The sequence below is a fragment of the Diabrotica virgifera genome, chromosome 9 (assembly GCF_917563875.1).
Source record: "Diabrotica virgifera virgifera chromosome 9, PGI_DIABVI_V3a".
Taxonomy (NCBI): Eukaryota; Metazoa; Arthropoda; class Insecta; order Coleoptera; family Chrysomelidae; genus Diabrotica; species Diabrotica virgifera.
The window spans coordinates 211,314,899-211,338,510 of record NC_065451.1 but is presented as its reverse complement, the minus strand read 5'-3'; the positions used below and the strand labels follow the sequence as shown (position 1 = coordinate 211,338,510).

The 23,612-nt window shown below is 32.1% G+C and overlaps 1 protein-coding gene across 6 annotated transcripts in view; it reads right to left on the bottom strand.

The window, feature by feature from the left end:
• The window catches only part of LOC114326093 (inactive dipeptidyl peptidase 10), a 396,495-nt gene that overhangs the window by 37,804 nt on the left and 335,079 nt on the right, over nucleotides 1-23,612 (bottom strand). For 4 of the 6 annotated variants that reach the window (XM_050662407.1, XM_050662406.1, XM_050662408.1 and 1 more), the window contains 3 exons: nucleotides 22,572-22,631; nucleotides 11,763-11,977; nucleotides 4,299-4,498 (listed from right to left, as the gene is read on the bottom strand). In XM_050662407.1, coding sequence (XP_050518364.1) covers nucleotides 4,299-4,498; nucleotides 11,763-11,977; nucleotides 22,572-22,631 — 475 coding nt within the window. The remainder of the gene's footprint in view (nucleotides 1-4,298; nucleotides 4,499-11,762; nucleotides 11,978-22,571; nucleotides 22,632-23,612) is intronic. The other 2 variants (XM_050662409.1, XM_050662404.1) reach the window with 1 other exon arrangement.

Here is a 23,612-nt window from a genome sequence, read left to right as displayed (position 1 = left end):
TAGGCTTCCGTTTTGGGTGTCAACAGTTATTTTATTGCATAACTTTATTGTCCTTAATTTTTAAGTATTTTTGACAATAGATTATTCAATTATGAGATATTCTAGTACTAAAAGTTACTCTTGGTTTAAGTTGGTAAAATACATCTTTTTTTTAAATTTTTTCAATTTTTTTTTCAAATTCCCAAAACTAAAAACTTTCAAATCGATTTTTCTAGAAAACGGTGTGTCCTACCGACTTAAAGTAAGAATACCTTTTAGTACTAGAATACCTCACAATTTAATAATCCAGTATCAAAAATGCTTAAAAGTTGAAGACAAAAAGTTAGGCGATAAAATAACCGTTGCCCTACCCAAAACGGACGCCTATGACCGGTACAAGAAATTAGCAATGGATGGAATCTATTTATTTCTGGAAAGTAAATACGTATACAAATTTTGGTTTTTCTAAATAGAAGCGTTCTGGAGGTATTTAAGAAAAACTAATTACATCGCGCCATCTTCAAAGGGCTCTAGCTCCCTTAGGAAGCATTTTCGGACTAGGTGAATTGGGTTAAATTGTCTTAAAATTATCTGAGGAATCTCCTGTCTTCGTTTGTCGGTAGAGTTTCTGGACACCCTGTATAGCCAAATGGTCCGCATAAGATTCAAAGTCGAAGAATATTGTATCGAACATTTCACTTTACTCCCGTTTAGATATTTGAGGTCAGGTCGAATTATGATTTTAGCGGTTTGGGAGGCCAGTCAAGTCATACCGAGACAATCCCGGGAGATCTGAACCTGTCCAAAGAGGCTTAAAAACGTAGTTGGGAATGTGTTTCTTTTTACACAACGGTAATAAATTTGAGTCAATATCCATTGGTAATACCAGTATGAAAGAGGAATATTAAACAATATTGCTAGTCCTGAAAAAAGTTGAGTATGAAGAGTATTGCTTGGTAGAAGAACTTAACACCACAAAATATATAAATACTGCTCCTAGCATTTTAAAAGTGAAAGTAGGAAAAGCCATCAAATAAAGCAAAATTAAGAAAACCTAAGTTCCTAAGCAAATACCATATTGGATCCTGTATATTGGTACATACAGGAGCAAGGAGCAATGAAGAGGTCAATGTTGAAATATGATCTCCCATATGTCTCCCTCGGAGACAGAGTTTCAAATAAACTAGTTAGAAGAAAACTGGTGTTACTGACTAATATGTTACAGGAATAACAGATAGTAAACAGCTTTGTCTATCTCGGTTTTAGTAAAACTAACGATGGTAGAAGAAGAAGGAGAAGATCAAGAGGACGATCACCAAGAATTCAGCTGAAAACTCATTCTGCGAAGCTCTTAGAGGAACTAAGATAGAGACCAATGGAAAAAAATTGTTAGGAATATTGGAAGAAATCACGATCCTCAGTAATGGGGAAACGACAAGAGAGGGAGGTGTTACAGACGCAGTTAAAAGAATTACAAAGCTGACATGGAATCTGACAGTCAGAGATGGAACACGGATCAAGAACATTTCAGAACAGAGACCTAGACATGGGCTTATTGTAATCGAAGACGTCCTTTAACAAGATGGTCGGATGACATCAATCACATCCAGCACAACTGGATTCGTCGTGCTCACGATCGGATGCAATGGAATTATTTACGGGAGGTCTATGTTCAGGAGTGGATTCAAAACGGATAATGATAATGATGATGTCATGTTGGAAAAGATATCGATAAGAGAAAGAAGCTTCTAATGTTTTGTCAAATGCCTTTTCTACGTATAAGCATGTATAGCCTAATAAAATAAAAAAAAGTAAAAATGTAAATTCGTACAGGTTAAAACAAATTTTATATCAAAGTTTAGGTGGGTACAAAAGATATTTTCAAGAAAGTATCCAAATTATACAAGGGGATCATTGTTTAAAAAATTAAAAAGCGGTCATTTTTGCAAAAAATATACTTTTTTAACTGCTGAGGTAATTCACTTATTAATGAAGGTCTATGGGATTTTTTTCTGCAAAGTTGAAGGGTAAATATTTCACATAAGACTTACTAAGTTAAATTTGACCCCCTATTTATTTAAATAATTGTACATAAAACTTTAAAAACAAATTTGTAAAAAATTATTTTTAGCGTTTTCAATAAGCACTATAAAATACCTTATTTTACAGATTTAGCTGCGCTATGTTATTAGTATTAAGCAAAAAAAAAATTGGTCCAAAAATATTTAATATTTTTTGAGATATTGAATTTGTTTATTAAAGGTTACTATATTTTAAATTGCAAAGACGCGGTTGTTGCCAAAGAAATATTTACCTGCTTAAGATGTCATTATTTTTATTTTTATGTGTATTTTCGATAAATGTATTGATTAATTCAAATTTCAATTAAACTCCCCCCTAAAATGGCATTTGAAAATTATTCAAATTTGTTTATAATTTGTTTTTTTAATAACGTCGCGGGGATTAAGTATTTTGAAATGTCGTTTCGATAATTAAGTTCCTGGGAATTTTTTACTAATTAATAAAATTTTTTTGTCGTTTTTGCTTCTTTTTTTTTTCTTGAAGTTACATTACTACGGGCCCTTTTAGGGTTAAATTTTATCAAGAATATCGAATCTCTGAGTTGTAGATTCTAGACCTAAAAATATTAAGCTTTAACTAAAATCTCTTAAATAAAATGTGGCTACTTACTGAGTTACAGGGTGTTTTATTTAAAAATTTAAAAATTATTGTTACCAAGTACTTTAAAACTATTTGACGTATCCTTATCATACTTGGCAGAAAGTGTGGCTATTATACACGCTACTAAATTGTGATTAATAAACGTTTCTAGCTAGTGCCAGAGGCGTACGACAGGGGATAGTGAATGATTGACCCTTCCCAAATTCTACGCCACTGAGTGAATTACTATTTTAGCGAAATTGTTCGATTCTCCAATACTTTGTATGTAAATAACTTTATTGGTTTTGATAAAGCCATCAGTTTGAGAGATATTGGAAGTTTAAAATGAATGAATGAATGAATCAAAATAACTATGCCGTTTCATTTTAACGTCCAATATCTCGAAAACTAATGACTTAATCGTTACCAGTAGAGAGTATATTATTTACAGAGAAAGTATTGGAAAATCTAAAAATTTCGCTAAAATAGTAATTCCCTCAGTGGCGTAGAATTTGGGAAGGGTGAACCATTAACTATCCCCTGTCGTACGCCTCTGGTAGTAGCTAGAAACTTTTATTTATCAGAATTTAGTAGACTGTATAGTACCCATACTTTCTGCCAAGTATGATAAGGATACGTCAAATAGTTTGAAAGTAATTGGTAAAAATAATTTTTAAATAAAACCCCCTGTAACTTAGTAAGTAGCCACATTTTATTTAAGTGATTTTAGACCAATCTTAATATTTTTATGTCTAGAATCTACAACTTATAGATTCGACATTATAAATGAAACTTAACCCTAAAAGGGCCAGTAATAATATAACTCCAAGAAAAAAAGAGAAGAGCAAAAAAAGACATAAAAATTTGTTAATTAGTGAAAAATTCCCAGGAACCCAATTATCGAAACGGTATTTCAAAATATTTGATCCCCGCGACTTTATTAAAAAAAAACAAATTATAAGCAAATTTGAATAATTTTCAAATACCATTTTAGGGAGAAGTTTAATTGAAATTTGAATTTATTAATACATTTATCAAAAATATACATAAAAATAAAAATAATAAGATTTAATACAGGTGAATATTTCTTTGGCAACAACCGCGTTTTTGCAATAGAAAATAGAGTAACATTGAATAAACAAATTCAATATCTCAAAAAATATTAAATATTTTTTGACCAATTTTTTTTTGCTTAATACTGATAACATAGTGCAACTTAGTCTGTAAAATAAGATATTTTATAGTGCTTATTTAAAACGCTAAAAATATTTTTTTGAAAATTTGTTTTTAAAGTTTTATATACAATTATTTAAATAAATAGGGGGTCAAATTTAATTTAGTAAGACTTATGAGAAAGAGTTACCCTTCAACTTTGCAGAAAAAAATCCCATAGACCTTCATTGGTAATTGAATGACCTCAGCAGCTAAAAAAGTAATTTTTTTGCAAAAATGACCCCTTTTTAATTATTTAAACAATGATCCCCTTGTATGATTTGGATGCTTTCTTGAAAATATCTTTTGTACCCACCTAAACTTTGATATAAAATTTGTTTCAACCTGTACGAATTTACATTTTGATTAACATGTAGTGTAATTTTATTTTACTAGACTAGTATTGTTTTAAACGGATCTAAACTATACATAAATAAAGTACTTACCGTTGGATACCTTAGTGTTCTAGAAGAGGGAAAGTTTGGGGCTCTTTGGTAGACCCCCGGCGATCCTAAAACGGATCCAGTTTGGAACTGAAACCATGGAAAGTTCATGGTTCCCACTTGACTGTCGTTGAAAGTAGCATACATTAAATGAGTTCCGTCGTAGGAACTCCACAAGGCCTCTGGACTTTGTAAGATATCCTCTGAAAAGCAAAAGAGGATCAATAAATTCTCACGTCAAAATATCTGCTATTTTAAAAAAGGCACTGCGCTTTTTATTCATTTAAATCTCTACGTTCTGATGGTATAAAAAATACTGTAACGAAAATGGTTATTTCGGATCTACCCCGTATAACGGTTCCAACTCGGTAGCGAGTTATCGAAGTATATGAGGCGCTCCGTGGACAAACGGCGAATACGCCAAATGGGCATTTTGAGAAAAACGCGATTAAAGTTGAAAAAGTGTTTTTAATTCAATAAGGGCGAATATACACGTCATCAAAATTTTGTAATGCGGTTAGGTAAAAACTATTTTTTTTATAAAAAGTTTTGCTTGTTAAGCAAATAAGATCACCCCATCTAAACCAAAATTATAATTCAGGATATTGAAAAAAGTTTTATTCAAAGGATATGATATGAAAAACATTTTTTAATTAAAAATTGTTCTGTTTAAGATAAATCAAAAACTAAAAAAACACCAAACAATAAATTATTAATTCAAGCAAAAATCCATAACATCATCCTGACTTTCTCCAGTTAGCGTTGCCAAATTGGTTTGTGATTCTTGGAGAGAGATCAGCTCATCAAAGAAACTCCTATGATGAAGCGGTATGTATGGAAGAAGTGACTTGATATCTTTTATTTTTTCCTCTGAAAGTTTTATAGGCTGTTGGTATTTAGGAGACAAAACTGCGGCAGATAAATCAAACAAATGGCGTTGATATTCTCCTACTTTTCCTTTCTGCAAAACAACTTGTTCGGACAAAACATTTTGGTACGTTGGTTGTATGGAAAACCCTTGTTTGAACAACTTGGAGTAAAGAAATACTTTACCATCTTTAAAACTAGCAGTTGATTTTCTTTTTGTAATTAACTTCTGAAGAGCAGTGAAATCAAAAAACATTGATGATGCCATTTTTACTACTTTCAATGGTCTGACCTTCCTTGATGAACGAATTAAGTCAATATAGTGGTCTTCAGAATAAACATCAATATTTCGAAGCCTTAACTCAATGTGACCAAAATCCCTGTCACAAGGTAAATATGAATGTCCAGGAATCATAAAGTAATGTTCTATGAAATCAAATTTTAATTCATGAATTTTTTTCAAACAAGCTAAAACAATGTTCATATTTTTGTTCTGGCCCCCACAATTGTCACTAAATAGCACAACTTTTTTGACTTGATGATCCATAGAATCAAAGTAATGGGACAAGCAGCTTGCTATTTCACATGAACCACGACCTCCAGTACTTTCATTCCACATGTACATAACACATTTTCCAGATTTAACATCATGGACTGCAAAATTGTAGGTCCAAAGCTTCCTTTTGTAATACTGTACAGATGTCGTCAGTTTAGGGGTAGGGAGAGTTTGCTGCAGATCTATACAAATTGCTGAAACTGAGTCTTCATTATTACTTTTATAACTTTTAAGTATTTTTTGAACTGCTTTGGCTCGTCTTAAATGAAGTTCCTTGGCAACTTGCAATTGGTTACGTTGTAAATCATCACAATTTGAAAGTTCCATATCTGTTTTGTCACAAAAATTACAAGTATCCGACTTAGGAGGGTTGAAACCAATATTGAATTTTTTATTAAATGTGTCACGAGAGAACCGTGAGCTGACAGGGTCAATTAAAGGGTGATTTTCTGTCATCCACTCACAGTACAGGTCATACAACTTGTTTATGTTTAAGTCTGTGGAAAGATACTTTCGGTAAGGGCTTTTTGCTCTGCTGTAATGGCTTGAACATTTGGGTAAACTATTTACATGTAACATTACAGTTTCTTTCATTTCTACACTTGCTTTGTTAACTGGATTTTTATTTCCTCTTCTGTCCAATTCTACAGTGCCACTTGTGGATACTTTATTCAAAACAGTTCGAACCCTCTTTTCAGTGACACCATGAATCGCATAGAATGCTTTTCTGCAGACTTTAAATTCATTGCTTTCAAAAAGTACACTGTACTCAATACTACGTAACTTTCGACTAGGTCGATTTTTAATGCGACAACGGTTGACAGAAACAGATTTCACTCTTTTAGATAAGTAAGCGTTTTGTAGGTTATACTCAGATAATTCCCAAAAGTTTTTAAAAATTATACTAATTTTCTCCAAACCTACTTTCTCAAAACATCCACAGGAACAGGGACTTCCCACAGTCCGCTTAGGCACAAGTTTTCTGTTTTTAATGGTACTGTATTCTTCACCTGAGTTTCTTTTAACTTTATTCACATTCTTTTGCCACGTGTCTTCAGTTTTCGACCTTTTTCTAGTGTAGCCTTTGTTTTGGTCTTCTGTAAACTCGCTTTCTGACATTGTAGCAGTAAAATTTTAACTTTATTAGTAAAGTAACTCAAACTATTCAAACTAATCAAAATAAAAACTACTTGTTTTGACAAGCAAAACGACACTGTAGCTTAAAACGGTAAAAATAAGACGGAAATCACGGAAATTTTATTCAGAAATTTGGCAAGACAGAAGTGGGAGGGCTAGCTGTGTACCGACGTAGCGGTGGCGTATTCGCCGTTGTTCCACGGAACATTTACCATACTTTTTAAGATTCATACAGTTTGCTTCCGTTAAGTCAACCTATTATAGTTCTGAATAGAAAGGACGAATAAACCATGTTATGGTGGTACATTGTTCGAATAATGATCAGGCTATCCATTGCATTAAAAAAAAAACTGTAACTGGCGTATTCGCCCTTTTTCCTCGGAGCGCCTCATATGTTCTCGGCGAGAGGCGAGGAGTTCTATAAAGTACGATTAACGGCGCGATGATCTAGAGATCGGCGGAGCATTCGAGATAATTCTTAAGTAATCGTATTTATATATTATTATGTATCACTTTATCAATCAAAGATAGAGTAAAAATTTAAATTTTTAATTATAACGCGGGCACATAAATTTGATACACCCTGAATATTGATTTGTAACTATTTAGTAGAAGGTAGCTTTTACGCAGTGGGTTTCTCCTTAATGAGTTTTCCCTGAAGACTTAAAGACATTTGTAAATACAGTGAAGTGAAATGACAATTTATTTCGGATTATAATTTAAAAATATTGTTTGTTACGGGAAAGGTAAAATCCACAGGTAATTTTAATTATTAGTTTTTAGAAAAATAAAGGTAGAGAGATTTGGAATTTTAAGACTGTTTGTTTAAACACAAGAATTTTTGTATAATTTCCGAAAAGTGATTAGTTTGAGTAGAAGTATTGTTTGAAAGAATGCCTGGGTTTTTCGAAAGGAAAAGAGAAATGTCTCTGATTGGCTTGGCAATTTGGAAGGGGGAAAGAGAGGTTTTGAATGTTCAGACAGTTTGGAAAAGAAAGATTATTGTGTGGTCGGTATCCGAGAAAGGCAGTCGAAAGTTTTTGCGTATAGTTCAGAAGCAAGTACTAGTGGTTGTTTGATAGTGGAGAGTAGCTGAAAAGTGGAACCAGAGACAAATCAAATTGAGAAGAAAAACCTCTTTGATTCTGTAAAGTCCAAGAGAGTAAGTTACAAGAACTATAGTTATTAAAATTATTTATGACACCAAGTAAAAAAGATACTTGGGTCTCAGGAGATTATTATTGAGAGAAAGAGAGGAGAGAGTTTTGGAGTTTATTGAACGAGTACTGGTCAAAAGCGGCCTGGCTTGTGTTTTGGAGAAATAGTTGCTGGTATGCTGCTGGATTGATGCTGAGAACGGAGAGGGCTTTGATTGGTAGCCTAACATAATCAACAAGGAAGAGCTGTTTGGGTCAAGAGGAGACATCATTGTGTGTAAATCAAAAAGGTCAGTCAATAACTTATGTGATAGATGTTCTTTATAATCAGAAGTTAAAATATTTGCGTAAAAGCATATGAATTAAGGTTCCAACATTTCAATAATTTAATAGTATAAGTAGTTTTGCAAATACCTAAATTTGTTTTGTTTAGTTTATTTTATAAATGGTATCAGGAACAAAGCGATAAATATTTGTTTAAATTAGATTAATTATATGGTACAAGTTTCATTTGGGCAATTATGCCCACAGGATTTTATTGATAGATTTTCAGAGCATTGCTTTCGATAATAAAGGTATTTGCATGTGCTTATTTATGATTTTTCTATTTATTTCCTTTTCCTATTTTATCCCAATAAGGATCAACTAAGAGATACTGAAGCCACGAGAAAGGATAAGTATAACCTAAGATAATTTTAGTTAATTTTTATGACAAAAAGTCACCCTGAGAATTTTTATTAATTGTTTATATATGATTTGCGTCAATTCAATAATTAAGTAAATAAATACTCAATTAAAATAAAAGTAATAGAAAGCAGATCATAACAATATACAGTGATGAGCGCGACAATAACCGGCAAAATCACGCAAAATATGGAGAACATAATAAGTACATCGTGAAGTAAAAAGAGATGAAACTATCAGAGATGGAAATTATCGATATAACGCTGGTACCTATGATTAATGTGATTCCTAATACCTTTCCAGCGAAAATAATAACTCTTTGATAAGTGTTGGCGATACAATTTTTTTGTATATGCGTGTCCGCGAAGATTATAACTCCCAAAATATTTATAACGAAAAGATTTAGTTCATAACATATGCCAACGAAAACAATTATTTCCCTTTCTGTTTCTGTTTCTGCCGACGAAAACAATTATTTCTGAGAACTTTTTAGTAATCATAATTTTCGTGGACCCACAAACAGAAATTATGTTTTTTGCTGATACTCCTCAAAAAATAAATTTTTTCGTTAACACTTTATTAGGGATTATAATTTTCACAATCATAAAATCGAAAATAATATTTTTCGCGGCGTTTATTGAAAGTTCTATTCTTAACGGCATTTTTCGGAGTTACACTTTTCGTAGGCGGCGGCGATAAACGTATTAATTATTATTACATTACATACTTTCCTACCTTTAGACGTATCGGAGAAATATGACAACTGTCACTGTGACAGGAGAATTTTATTAAATACTCCTGTCACAGTCGTCTAAAGGTGGGAAACTATGTAATGTAATGTTAATTTATACGTTTATATTGATAATTTCCACCTCTACTAATTTCATCTCTTTTTATTTCACAATGTATTATGTTTTCCATCTTTTATTTTCCAAGCGATATTGTTAGTTTAAGGCTGGCTAATAAGATAATCTCGAACTGTAAAGTTCTAAATAAATAGTGTTATATAAATTCGAACCGTTAGCGTTATTGAAAGAACTTTAGAATACATTACTAAAAAACACACACTCGAATTACAAAAAAACTCGAATTCGAAAATCTTGTTTAATCATTACCTACAATTTTTGATCACCTATCAATTTACACTTTACTTACTCGAAAAACGTAAGATTCCATAATACATTGATAACTTAAAAAATTGGAAATCGAAATATACTACTATATATACATGTGACCAAGACTCTGACATCTAACCAAGTGCCAGAGACTAACGAACCTCACCTGAGTTAAGAAGAAGAGATACTACTATATTTACAACATCTACATATAGTATAGTATAGTTGATCCAAAAGATGGCATAACCCAGACATCCAAAGTGAAAGATATCCTTCAACACCAAATTGTTCTATATGGTCCACACAATGTCCAGAAAAAAGTCACACCATTTTGAGCGTCGGGTTTGGGGGTAGAGGGGGGAGAAATCGGTAAGTTCGTAGTTTTTTAAGTTTTTTGCCAATATTTCTAAAACTATGCGTTTTAGCATGAACAACACTCTATACAAAATTGTTCTACATTAAATTTGAAATAAAAAAGGCCCTATGCATCATCTTTCTAAAATAAATGGTTCCAAAGTTACGGAGGTAGTATAGTATAACTGGTCCAAAAAAAGGCCTAACCAAAACATGCAAAGTAAAAGTTTTCCTCCAACACCAAAATGTTATATATGGTGCACATATTGTTCAGTAAAAAGTTTCACCATTTTGAGCGTCCGGTTTGGGAGGGAGATGGGAGAGAAGCCGGTAAATTAGTAGTTTTTTTACGTTTTTCGTCAATATTTCTAAAACTATGCTTTACCGTAAACAATGTTATATACAAAAATGTTCTACATGAAATTTAAAACAAAATATGTTTTATACATAATTGTTATAAAATCATCGGTTCCAGAGTTGCAGAGGGTGAAAAGTCGAGGTTTTCGATAGTTTTTATATTTTTTGGGCAATATTTATGATATAACTATACCAAAAACCCAGACATCCAAAGTGAAAGTTATCCTCCAACACCAAATTGTTCTATATGGTCCACATAATGTTCAGAAAAAAGTCACAACATTTTGAGCGTCGGGTTTGGGGTGGGGGGGGGGGGAGAGGGGGGAGAAATCGGTAAATATAAAAATTATCGAAAACCTCCACTTTTCACCCTCCGTAACTCTGGAACCGTTGATTTTATAACAATTATGTATAGAACCTTTTTTGTTTTAAATTTTATGTAGAATATTTTTTTATAGAGCATTCCTTACGCTAAAGCATAGTTTTAGAAATATTGACGAAAAACTTAAAAAAACTATTAATTTACCGATTTCTCCCCCATCTCTCCCCCCAAACCGGACGCTCAAAATGGTGTAACTTTTTACTGAACAATATGTGGACCATATAGAACAATTTGGTGTTGAAGGAAAACTTTTACTTTGGATGTCTGGGTTAGGCCTTTTTTTGGACCAATTATAATATACTACCTCCGTAACTGTGGAACCGTTCATTTTAGAAGGGTTATGCATAGGCCTTTTTTTATTTCAAATTTAATGTAGAACAATTTTGTGTAGAAGGTTGTTCATGCTAAACCGCTTAGTTTTAGAAATATTGACGAAAAACGTAAAAAATTACGAATTTGCAGATTTCTGCCCCCTCTCCCCCCCAAACCCGACGATCAAAATGGTGTGACTTTTTTCTGAACATTATGTGGACCATATAGAACAATTTGGTGTTGGAGGATAACTTTCACTTTGGATGTCTGGGTTTGGGTCTAACTATACCATACTAATATAGGATGTTTTTTAAATTAAATGCGTAGGTGCCTATTTATTGCTATTTTACGTAACTTATATGTATATCAGAATGGCTTACAGAGAGTTTTTGCCAGTCCAAAGGTATTTCAACAGAAGTTGGAAAGGGATTAGGAGGTCTGGGCCTTACTACCTGTTGATTATTTCGTAGCAGCTGTAAAAACTGTTAGCCAGTATTCGAGATACAGAGGGTGAACAACATTGCTACTAACATAATCTACACTTACCTTGGTATAACCAATCAGGTATCCCGTTATAGATAATATCAGAATGACCGGTGAACGTTATTCTTGTGTCGAATTCTTCGGTCGGTGATTTTCTATGGTAAATGTCGTTGTTGAATACAATCAATAACGAAGTGGTGTCACCCAGCCACGAAGCATACTGAAGACGCTCAGGCTGTGCTTTAGGCGAAGACTCTAACCGAACTGGAATATGGTGACTGCAAAGAAACAAACATACTGTTAATATATTGTTATCAATTGCTCCTTTATATGGAAACATAAATAGGGAAAAAGGAACAATTTATGCTGCAATTTTTTTTCACTTTACCTTAAAAATTACCAACTTAAAGGACAAAGTATAGAGCAGATCTGAATCGAAGAAATAGTGGAACAAACCAAATCGAAACACAAAGTGATCTGGATTTAGGAAACGAAAATGTTATCTAGACTAATGCTTGAGTAGTATGAAAATCTAAAAAACACAATGTAAAGGAAAGAAAAGTGGCCAATGAAGTGTCATTTTTGTGATAAAATATCATGCCTTTAGAGCCGGAAAGAAAGAAATTAGCTATTATTAAATTATATATATATATTATTAAAAATTCTTTGTTACAACTACACCAAAATTACAGAGCTTAATGCTGTAAAAAAGGTTCAAATTTGTTCAAACTCTTCCTGTACTTGGTCTTCTCTGGGATTCCTCAAGAGACACCTAAAATCAATAGTGAAACCTTTCAAGGAGTGGTCGATAACTAAGAGACTAATGCTTTCTATAGCTCAGAATATGTTTGAGCCTACTGTTACTACATAAACTTTAGGAAAAGCGCCAGAGATGGGATGCTCCAGTCGAGAATAACATGGCTGAGGAATTTTATAAACAGGTTACTCATCTTCCTGAACTGTCGAGTATTGAGATTCCTCGCTGGATTACTGGGATTCTGGAAGCTGATCATTGGTAACTTGATTTGGCAGGTTGGCAGATTTTTCTTGTAGCAGCTAAGAGTCGTGTGGGCCTATGGAAGAAGATTTCTATACTTTCTTTTTGGGAATAATATCAACTTTTCTCCCTTCGGGGGCTTCAAGCCTTCATCACCAGTAATGCCACTACAAGGCCGACAACATGACAAGATGCATCTCTACTAGACTGCGGCGACCAACACCACCAAGGCTGTAGTTGAAGGGGCCTGAAGCCAAACATCTGCCCAGGTCTACAAATCAACAGCTGTACCATTTGGCATCTAGGATTTACCAGCGAAGCCGTGAGTATAATCCAAAAATTGTTAGTTTTTGGCAAGAATTTTAATATATTTGTTATTGCATTTAATAAGGCATATTTTTATTTTATCTCTATTGCACAATAAAGATGATTAGTTAAAATATTGTTTTGTTTGCTTCCATTCTGAATTTTCATGGTTCATGTCTAAGATTAGGACAAGACGAACACACACCTTGGGAGACTGAGCTAAGCTAGGGTGAACGATAGCCACTATGGATGATTGAAGTATTATTTCTAGGGGAGTGCAATTAGAACGAAAATATGCATTGTTTCGGAAAAATTAAAACAAGCTTATATTTTTCTAAAACTTTTTGTTAGTTTATATACATGTTAAAGTAAAAAGTTCTAGTCGCGGATTTGGCTGCTAATTGTTTATTAATAGTTTAAACAGTAACAATGTTTTTGTATAAATAATTTTAAAAATATCGTTAAATTCATCATTTTACTTTGATCAAATATGTTTCTATTTTGTTTTTGATTATGCTGAATCCGAATATGGCATTGCAATTTGAAAATTCTTATACAGAAGCTCTTATACAGTGTGTCTGCGTAGCTAGGAACCACATGGAAAACTTTTTTATTATCAATTTTACGAAAAAAAGTTATTCTTAATAAAATGCTCTGGATAGTCAAAAATCTAAAACTCAACTATCAGATATCAAATTTTATCAATTTAATGCGAGTTATGTCAAAAATATAAATTTCGCTAAAGAGTAAAGTACCTTTATATTCCAGAATATTAAAAAATGGTATTATGAAAAGTTGTTTGAAATTAGAAAATATGTCTAAATATAAAATTACATCATTCTAATAAAAAAAAATCAATTTTTTCTCAAATTACGGATACTCATCATCATTTTATTACAATTATGATAACTATTTTATTATCACTTTTACGAAAAAAAGTTATTCTTCATAAAATGCTCTCCCTGGTCTAAAATCAAGATACAACTATCAGATATCAAACTTTTTTAATTTTATACGAGGTATGTAAAAAATATATTTTCTTAAGAGTTAAGTGCCTTTATTATTCACAATATATTAATTAGAAGGATGTAATTGAACACTAAAACAAATTTTTTAATTCCAAACAACTTTTCTTAACAACAATTTTCGATATTGTGAAATATAAAGGTACTTTACTCTCGAGTGAAATTCATATTTTTCGACATACCTCGTACAACATTAATTAAATTTGATATTTGATGATTGCATCTTAGATTATATGCGATGCAAAGTATTTTATAAAGAATAACTTTTTTACGTAAAACTGATAAATCAAAAGTTATCAATAGGTTCCAAGTTACGCAGACATACTGTATAAGAGCTAAAAAAATTTTTTTTTGCTGAACATTTATTATTGTTGAAGCTTATTATTACATGTATTTTAGGTAAGTTTTACAGAAAAAAGTTTTGATCACTTTGTATAAACATTTTTATAGCTGGTAATTTTCGGTTTTTGTATTACATTTTTGTTATCTTTCTTAATTTTCTTAAAAAGAAATAGTTTGTTTCATTTCTAAATAAACTAATTTAGTGCATTTTAAAGATTACATCATATGCTTTAAAAAAGCACTTATAAAACTGTGTAATAGATCTGTTCAAACTTGAGTAATACCGTCTTAAAGTGGTGGTAATTCTATAAAACTACGAAGATTTCAAAAATTACATTTTTTGAGACGTCATATCATTTGAATTAAATCCTTGAGATTTTTTTTGAATGAAGCATCATTTAGTAGGATGCTTGAAAGGTAACTTGTGCAAAATTAAGAGTTTTATAAGAAAAATGGTATTAGTTACACATTTTTAAATCATTTTTAAACAGAATTCATGTAAGGCTCACTTTCCGCCCACACGTTACTTATGCCCATACATTTTATGTCTTTATATTATAACCATAAGATAGCTTGATTATTCTTCTTTTATGTTCAAGTTGTAAAATTTAATTTGATCCATTATTTAAAGAATTACATTAAAATAACTCAACCGTGCACTTCGCCGTACGTTAGTTTACAGTGCGCCAGTGTTTGTGAGAAGGGTGACTTTAGCGTTATAAATAAAAAATTACAGAAGCTAGAGATTTAATTTTAGAAAAATCTTTATATAAGGTTTTTTTTGTAAAATTTTCTGAATTTTTCAATGGTGATGTCAGTTTTTTTCTAAAAATTATATTTTCGGAGTTATTTAAAAGAACATCTAATTTCGTAGTTCATTTGTTTAATAAAAAATGAAGCACCCACTTCTCGAGTAGAACTTTTTGATATGTTGTTTATTAAACAGTTTTTAATGAAATTACAAAAAGTTCTATCTTGTTTGATTTTTTCCGACGTGAAAATCTATATGCACTCCCTATTCGGTATTATTTCAATTATCTGGGGTAGTTTATCATATCGTTTCACTGGCAGCTTGGAATTTTTGGTGCCTGACTTTATCAGTCAGTCAAAAGCCAACTTTCTCATTATGTTGCGTCTTTATTTTTGGTGTGATTCTATTACTGTTATTTCTTGGATTCAACATAAGGATGACTGGTCTGTTTTCGCTTTAATAGAGCCCAGGAGATCAGAAATCCTGATTGTTGGAAATATGTACCTAATTCTCTCAACCCTGCAGATCTTCCTTCAAGGGGCTTCACCCGTTGGAAGTCGTCGAGGCAGTTATTAATGGCGAGAATGTCCAAGGTAATATCCTACCCTGTAGAAAAGATGTGGTTCCAGAGAGGGTGCCTCAAGGGAACCTTTGTCAGCTCAAGATTGTCGGAGTCTCGACATAAATGAAAGACAAACGCGAAGTGGCCGGGTGGTTAAAACTCCTTTAAGATTGGACGAGACTGCAAACTGCAATAATTTTCTATTATATTATTTCGAACCGGGGTTTTGTGATCAGTACTTGCGTGTCAAGACTTTCCAAACGCAGCAGTGGTGTATATTCTTCTTTTTGCCTTTCTAGATATATTTTCAACCTTACTATCTTTGATTAGTGTAACAATTTCGAAATTGAAATAATGATTTTTATATTTTTAGATACTCTTGTTATTATTCTATTGTAGCTTTGGATCCCGCGTACGAAAAAAAGTTGATTAATAGCAAGCTGAAAATTTGTTAATAGCTTAAGGGTGTCTAGTCGAATAAACTTTGATATATGGGAACACTGGAACAGGGGAAGTTTTAATTGTGGAACAGTTTAAAAATTTGGAACGGTCAGACCACGAAAACGTCACATGTAATTTGTCCGACAGAACTTCCAATTGATTTGTTACCCTTTCATTAAACTTTCATGCAAAAATCAGACTGCTATTTATCACTTGTCATTTGACATGTTCTACGTGTTCCACTTATTATAATGCCCATTTGGTGATAAACAGCAGCCTGATTTTTGCATGAGAGTTTATTGAAAGGGTAACAAATCAATTGGAAGTTCTGTCGGACAAAATACATGTGACGTTTTCGTGGTCTGACCGTTCCAAATTTTTAACCTGTACCACAATTAAAACTTCCCTTGTTGCAGTGTTCCCATACATCAAAGTTTGTCCGACTAGACACCCTTAAGCTATTAAAAAATTTTCAGCTTGCTATTAATCAACTTTTTTTTCATACGCGGGATCCAGACCTATTGTGTTTAATAATATATGTGCACAATGTCTTGTCTACCTTTGTAAACATAAAACAAATTGACCAAAAATCCATTACTATTCGTGTATATGTTAATACAGCCATTTATGAAGATGTTATCACCGTCTCAGTACATCACTATTAATCAAGACATCCAGATTTTGTGCCATTGATAATTACCCAAGAACATCCTTCTCTATTTATAAATAGTCTTAGGGTAATAATTTATCATCCTAATTTTGTGTAACGCTTTTTATGTACGCCCATAAAAAAGCTCACAACAATAAATGGTTTCGAAGGTGAACGCTACATGTAATTATGGGGACGGTTAGAACATGCAACGGTCTTAAGACTGCTATAGTGGCCCCCACAGCCCCACGATATTACCCCGTTCAGGATGTAGTCGTCGTAAAAATCTAAATGTTTTACCGCCAGTGTCGCAGAAGTGGAAAAAAATTATCAGTAGTAATTGCACAAGAGCTCTGAAATTCTATATTAATTTCAGAGGTCGAGTGCAATTTGTTGCGATTATTTCATGAATAAAACTGTTCAAAACCAAAATTTTATTGTAATTTATTTATGTAAGTACCATTAAACACACAGTTTTTATAAATATTTGACGATTGAAAGTCATCACTTTTATAATTTTTAAAACATTAATTGTCATTAATGTCACTTAGGGCCGGTTGTTCGAACGCTAATCAACAATGATCACTATCAAATATTTAATTACTGTCACCAACTGTCAATGTCAACTTTTATTGGGTTGCTGAAAACATAATTGATTATAATTATGAGATTAGTTAATCAATTAACATAACAATTATTGACATAATTAATTAAATAATTTCATAATTGTAATCAATAATTATGATTTCAACAACCCAATAAAAGTTGACATTGACAGTTGGTGGTAGTAATTAAATATTTGATAATGATCATTGTTGATTAGCGTTCGAACAACCGGCCCTGAATGTATTTTTTCGTAGCAACGAAGGGCATCTGACGTAATATACTTAACCACGGGAGATTATCAAAAATTATCGATTTAATTCAGATTTCTGTAGCTTTCTATTGGTCAGAATCTCCTATGAATGAAATAATCAGTAGTAATTGCACAAGAGCTCTGAAATTATTGAATTTTTCCCGAGTGACACTTTGACAGTTTTAATTTCACGAGCCGAAGGCGAGTGAAATTATGTCAAAGTGTCACGAGAGCAAAAATTCTATATTAATTTCAGAGGTCGAGTGCAATTTGTTGCGATTATTTCATGAATAAAACTGTTCAAAACCAAAATTTTATTGTAATTTATTTATGTAAGTACCATTAAACACACAGTTTTTATAAATATTTGACGATTGAAAGTCATCACTTTTATAATTTTTAAATCATTAATTGTCATTAATGTCACTGAATGTATTTTTTCGTAGCAACGAAGGGCATCTGACGTAATATACTTAACGACGGGAGATTATCAAAAATTATCCATTTAATTCAGATTTCTGTAGCTTTCTATTGGTCATAATCTCCTATGAATGAAATAATCACTAAAAATTCAGAATTAGGTTCTTAAACTGAAATATCTGAAAAAAAATACCTGCTAATAAAGGTTTTAATAACCATAACTTTACCATAGAGCAGAAAACATGTACCCTCAGATCTTTTTAGCCAAAGTATGTTGACTATAACACTAGGGCCAAGTACCAATATCAACCTCAGTTTTGACAATACTATATAATCTTTAAATATATATGTTGGATATTTTATCGTGATAAAGTCCGATGATTATATCGTGTGCATAAACTTTTTCATTAGTTATTAGGATAATAAAAGCCAGTTTTACGATTTTTTATACCCCAAAATTTGAAACTTTTCGCATTTTAGGGTTAAGCGCCGGGTCCGTAAAAAATAATGTCTGGCAAAAACCAAGAGGAAATTGGCTTTCGGGAGTTAGCGCTTCAACGTTTATACAGAATGCTATTCCCTTTATATTATAATATATATTTATATAAAGTTATTAGTTATCCATAGTGGAAATCTAAACATTAAATAATTAATTTTAAAGTAAAGTTGTGCCTTATTTCTAACAAAAATAGTAAATTGCATTAATATGCCACATACGTAGTAGGGGAGGAAAGAATGCCAAATTTGCAATTACTCGAGCGTTATGGGGTTGTGAAGAGTAGGTCCTAAAACCAAAAAACCAAAAAAGTTAAGTTAAGTTTTGCATAAAGTGGGGACTTTCCATTTTTTGATTTAATTTTCCATTACCAACAATCGTTTTATCCGATTATAGCGCCATCCATAATTCGAAAAAAATTCTCGAATAAAAGTTACTTATTTTTACGTAACGAATCCAAATCCAACTGTCTCTTCGTCTCTTAACTCCAAACAATTTGTATTCTATAATAGTTTATATAAGTATAAGGAGTTATCAAAGTGCTTATAAATATTCATTACACCTTTTTTAGTGGAGGCATTGAAGCACAAAAAAGGCCTTACTGTCGATTTTTGGCGCAGTAAGACGGATTTTAATGCAGTTTGGTGTGTTGGATTCGTGAGAATGTCAGGAAATTTTGTGAACTAATGTAATGAATAAGAAATCTCAAATTGCATTTGTGCATAAGAAAAATGCATTTAAAAAATGCATTTCGGTAAATAGTGGGAAAAATTGACTCAATTTTCTTACTCGAGGGTTTTTGGGGTCGCTAAAAACGATTATGAGGTCGGCGAGAATGTGCAAACTTCCTGGTGCCTGCAGCGGGTGTAATAAACGTCTTCCTCTGGAGTATTGTGGTAATTTATCATATAATTGGCTTAAACTCATTACTCGGGAGTTTTTGGAGTCGCTGAAAATGAATATGAGGTCGACGAGTGTGCAAATTACCTGGTGCTTGCAGCGAATGTAATAAACGTCTTCCTCTGGAGTATTGTGGTAATTTATCATATAATTGGCTTAAACTCATTACTCGGGGGATTTTGGGGTCGCTGAAAATGAATATGAGGTCGGCGAGAGTGTGCAAACTACCTGGTGCCTGCAGCAGGTGTAATAAACGTCTTAATGACATGTCCTATACATTGTATGTCTTAAAGGATGAATAAATATTATTATTATTATTATTAATCTGGACTATTATGGTAATTTGTTAAATAATTGGCCAAAACTTGTTACTCGGGGAGTCTTTGGGGTCACTGAAAATAGATATCGCAACGACTAAGTTCTAATTTCATATCATTTAAAGCAGTTTGAATTAAGGTGCAAGTGGATGATGTGGTTTTGCCTTGAGAGAAAATTACTAGATACAGAATGTACTTAATGGCTATTGCCAAAAATAAAAAGATTGCCATTGGAAAAATTCTTTCATCTGTTGATGCATTTGCCCAGCATTTAAAAAGGGTATATTTACAAACACAAATTTTGCTGGACGGAGAGGACAGTAACATGAACCCAACCGATTGGGGATGGGAATTACAAAATAATGTATTAATTCCAGTTAGAATGACTCAGCCACCTGGTCCTTCAAACATTTTAAATTTAATATTCTGTAGTTGTAAGTCAGACTGCGGCAACTCGTGCGGGTGCAGGAAGCATGGCTTAGTTTGTAATTTAGCCTGCAAAAATTGTGCAGGCTCTGATTGCACAAATATTGCATTGGACTCGAGAGAGGAAGGCAATACTGAAGAAGAAGATGATAATGATGAAGAAAATGAATTTTAAAGATAAATTACGATAAATTTTGTATAGTGAACTTTTTTAACCATAAATATATTATAATGATAAAAATTTATGTATATTTATAATAAAAATACCATCTTTTTCGATCACTATAGTTACATCGAAGAAAATAGAATACCCCAAAAACCCCCCGAGTAACGAGTTTAAACTAATTATATGATAAATTACCATAATACTCCAGAGGAAGACGTTTATTACACCCGCTGCAGGCACCAGGTACTTTGCACAAACTCGCCGACCTTATATTCATTTTCAGCGACCCCAAAACCCCCCAAGTTACAAGTTTGGGCCAATTATTTAACAAATTACCATAATACTCCAGAGGAAGACGTTTATTACACCCACTGTAGGCATCAAGTAGTTTGCACACTCTCGCCGACCTCATATTCGTTTTTAGCGACCCCAAAAACCCCCGAGTAAGAAAATTGTGTCAATTTTTCCCACTATTTACCGAAATGCATTTTTGAAATGTGTTTTTCTTATGCACAAATGCAATTTGAGATTTCTTATTCATTATATTAGTTCACAAAATTTCCTGACATTCTCACGAATCCAACGCACCGATCCGCATTAAAATCCGTCTTACTGCAAAAAAATCGACACTTCAATCCTTCAATGCCTCGACTATTTCTGATAATTCTCTATCCCAACGTAATTTTACTTGAGCACGCCACTGACACGTGTCAGTGTTTTGCGTGACACATAAAGGATTACGAATATATTTCTTCCTCATTGTTTTTTATCATAAGGCTCTACTATTTTTCCGTTTTATCATTTAATTGGAGCTTTTTATTTCCGTAAGCTTCAAGTTGACCTTTACAGTTACAGCTGACCTGAAGAGATTTATTGTTGAAAAATACTGTGTCTGCACAATGTTACATGCTAATAACAGTGACTAAGAAGTTAAAAATAATATTTTTACACTTTGTAAAACAAGAAAATTAATCACCAGTTGATTGTTTAATAATTATTCCTTCTAGTTTATTTCATAGACTAGTGTTTTGCAAGAAAAATAGTTTAATAGTGATTGACCAAATAATAGTCCAGAGTAAAAACGTTTTTTCCATGACACTTCAACAGCCAGGGTATTGAAGCGCTTTTTCAACAGGTAATACCTGTAAGAACAAATTGTAACTATTTCCTGCGTAGAATCTGGCGGCCATTTTTATTTATTAACAATTTAGTGTCAAAAAACGATATTATTTCTTTTCTTGCAAATTAATGGAAAACAGTATGACTTATGGTTTTCTTAGTACAAACATCTTCGAGAGAATAGAAAAAGCTTTAAAATGGCGTATTAAGTACATAGTTTAATACACTCATTTATTATTAATATAATTGCGAAAAATGGTTGAAATTTCAAAAAAATTAATTTCGCAATAACTATTGTAAAAATAAGTACAGACTTTTGAAATTTTTGTCAAATGAGGGTTCTTTGGTGCTTAATATGTGACAAAAATTCCAAAGTGATTCATTTAATTGTTTAAATTTTATTCAAATTGTTTATCCCAGAGAGCTTTTTTGCAATAACATAAGTCAGAAAAAAATAACGTTAGAACCATTCTACATGTGTCAAATGAAAGAGCATGAGCTAAACCTTCAAATTGGTTTAAAAAAAAGTGCATAAAAATGCATTTATTAGTAATAAATAATTATGCAAAAGTATGTTAAATTTTTCCTTATAAACTTTTAATTTTTTTATATAATAAATTATATATATTTATTACAAATTTAAGGAAGCTTAATGCATATACCTACTTTATTATTTATGTTTTTTATGTAGATTGGGTTTATCTTTTTGATGTCTTTTGATTGGTGTTTCATTGGAAGTTCCCCCTCCCCCAAGGCAAATTTACCCTCCCAAGGAAATTGTCTAGATCCGCCACTGCAATGGGAAATTCTGAGATAAACAGTTGGTATTACAGATTTGTAAATTAAAATTGTAGATAATTCAGTTATGACCAATAAAATTGTTTTGTACACAAAAAAGAAGTTAGCAAAAAAAATAAACAAAATCGTTAATAAATATTAGTATGGTTAAAAGGTTAAAAATAAACTATAAAATATAATGGCACTATTAAGCAATTCAAAAACTTTTAATATTTCTAGAATGGCTGTTAGCAAAACAAATCTATCAAAACAGGATTAGTATATTTTGCACTCTTTTTTAATTCGCACACTTTTTAACAACCTTTTCCGTGACTCCGTTTCTTGAAAAACTCTATCCGAAATTTTAAATGTTTTGTAGTGGCTGAAAACAGTTAAAGAAAGTTAGTAAGTTATTAAAAAACGACTTTATTATGGTTTATACAATTTATTTACAAAGTTAGAAAACAGCTGTTTAAAAAACAAAACATATAAATACATTTATATTATATTATAGTGATGGGCAAAATTATGGAATAACTAAATGAGAATAGGGGTCGTGTGATAGTTCATTTGAAAGGTTATTCAATTCTCTTTTCAGAAATATAAACATTACCATAATTTACCATATTATAATAATACCATATTATAAATTATACTGAGTCATTTGAAATATGGTGTTACAGTCATTTGAAATGACTGTACAGTGGTGTTACAGAAGGATGCTTAGAAGAGTATGGACACAGAAGAAAATGAACACAGAAATATTGCGAGAAATGGGTAAATAAATAAAAATAAGAAAGTTACAATATCTGGGACACGTAATGAGGAGACAGCGATATGAAATGCTAAGACTGATAATACAGGGAAAGATAAGCGGAGGAAGGAGTATAGGAAGAAGGAGAGTGAGATGGTTGAAGAATTTAAGGGACTGGTTTAAATGCAGTTCTACAGAATTTTTCAGAGCAGCGGTAGATAGAGTAAAGATAGTGATGATGATATCCAACCTCCGATTAGGAGACGGCACTTAAAGAAGAAGAATAATACCGCACCAAACCACCAAGAGGCAGGTGGATGGTAGCTTGAACATTTCATTTAAGCGAAAAGCAATGTTTAGTTATGAAATGTATTTTGAATTAAAAAAATTATATAAATTCTTCTTTTTGTATCAATTAACTTAATTAAAAAATAAATTTTTTGCCACTCTGTATAAATAATTATGCTAATGCTTATATTACTGAATAGAAAATTAAATAACCCTTCAAATGAGCTGGTACACGACCCCTATTCTCATTTAAAAAATCATCGATTACGTCATCACACTCAGGTGGATGACGTCTCTAGTATGATACATAATATGTAAAAT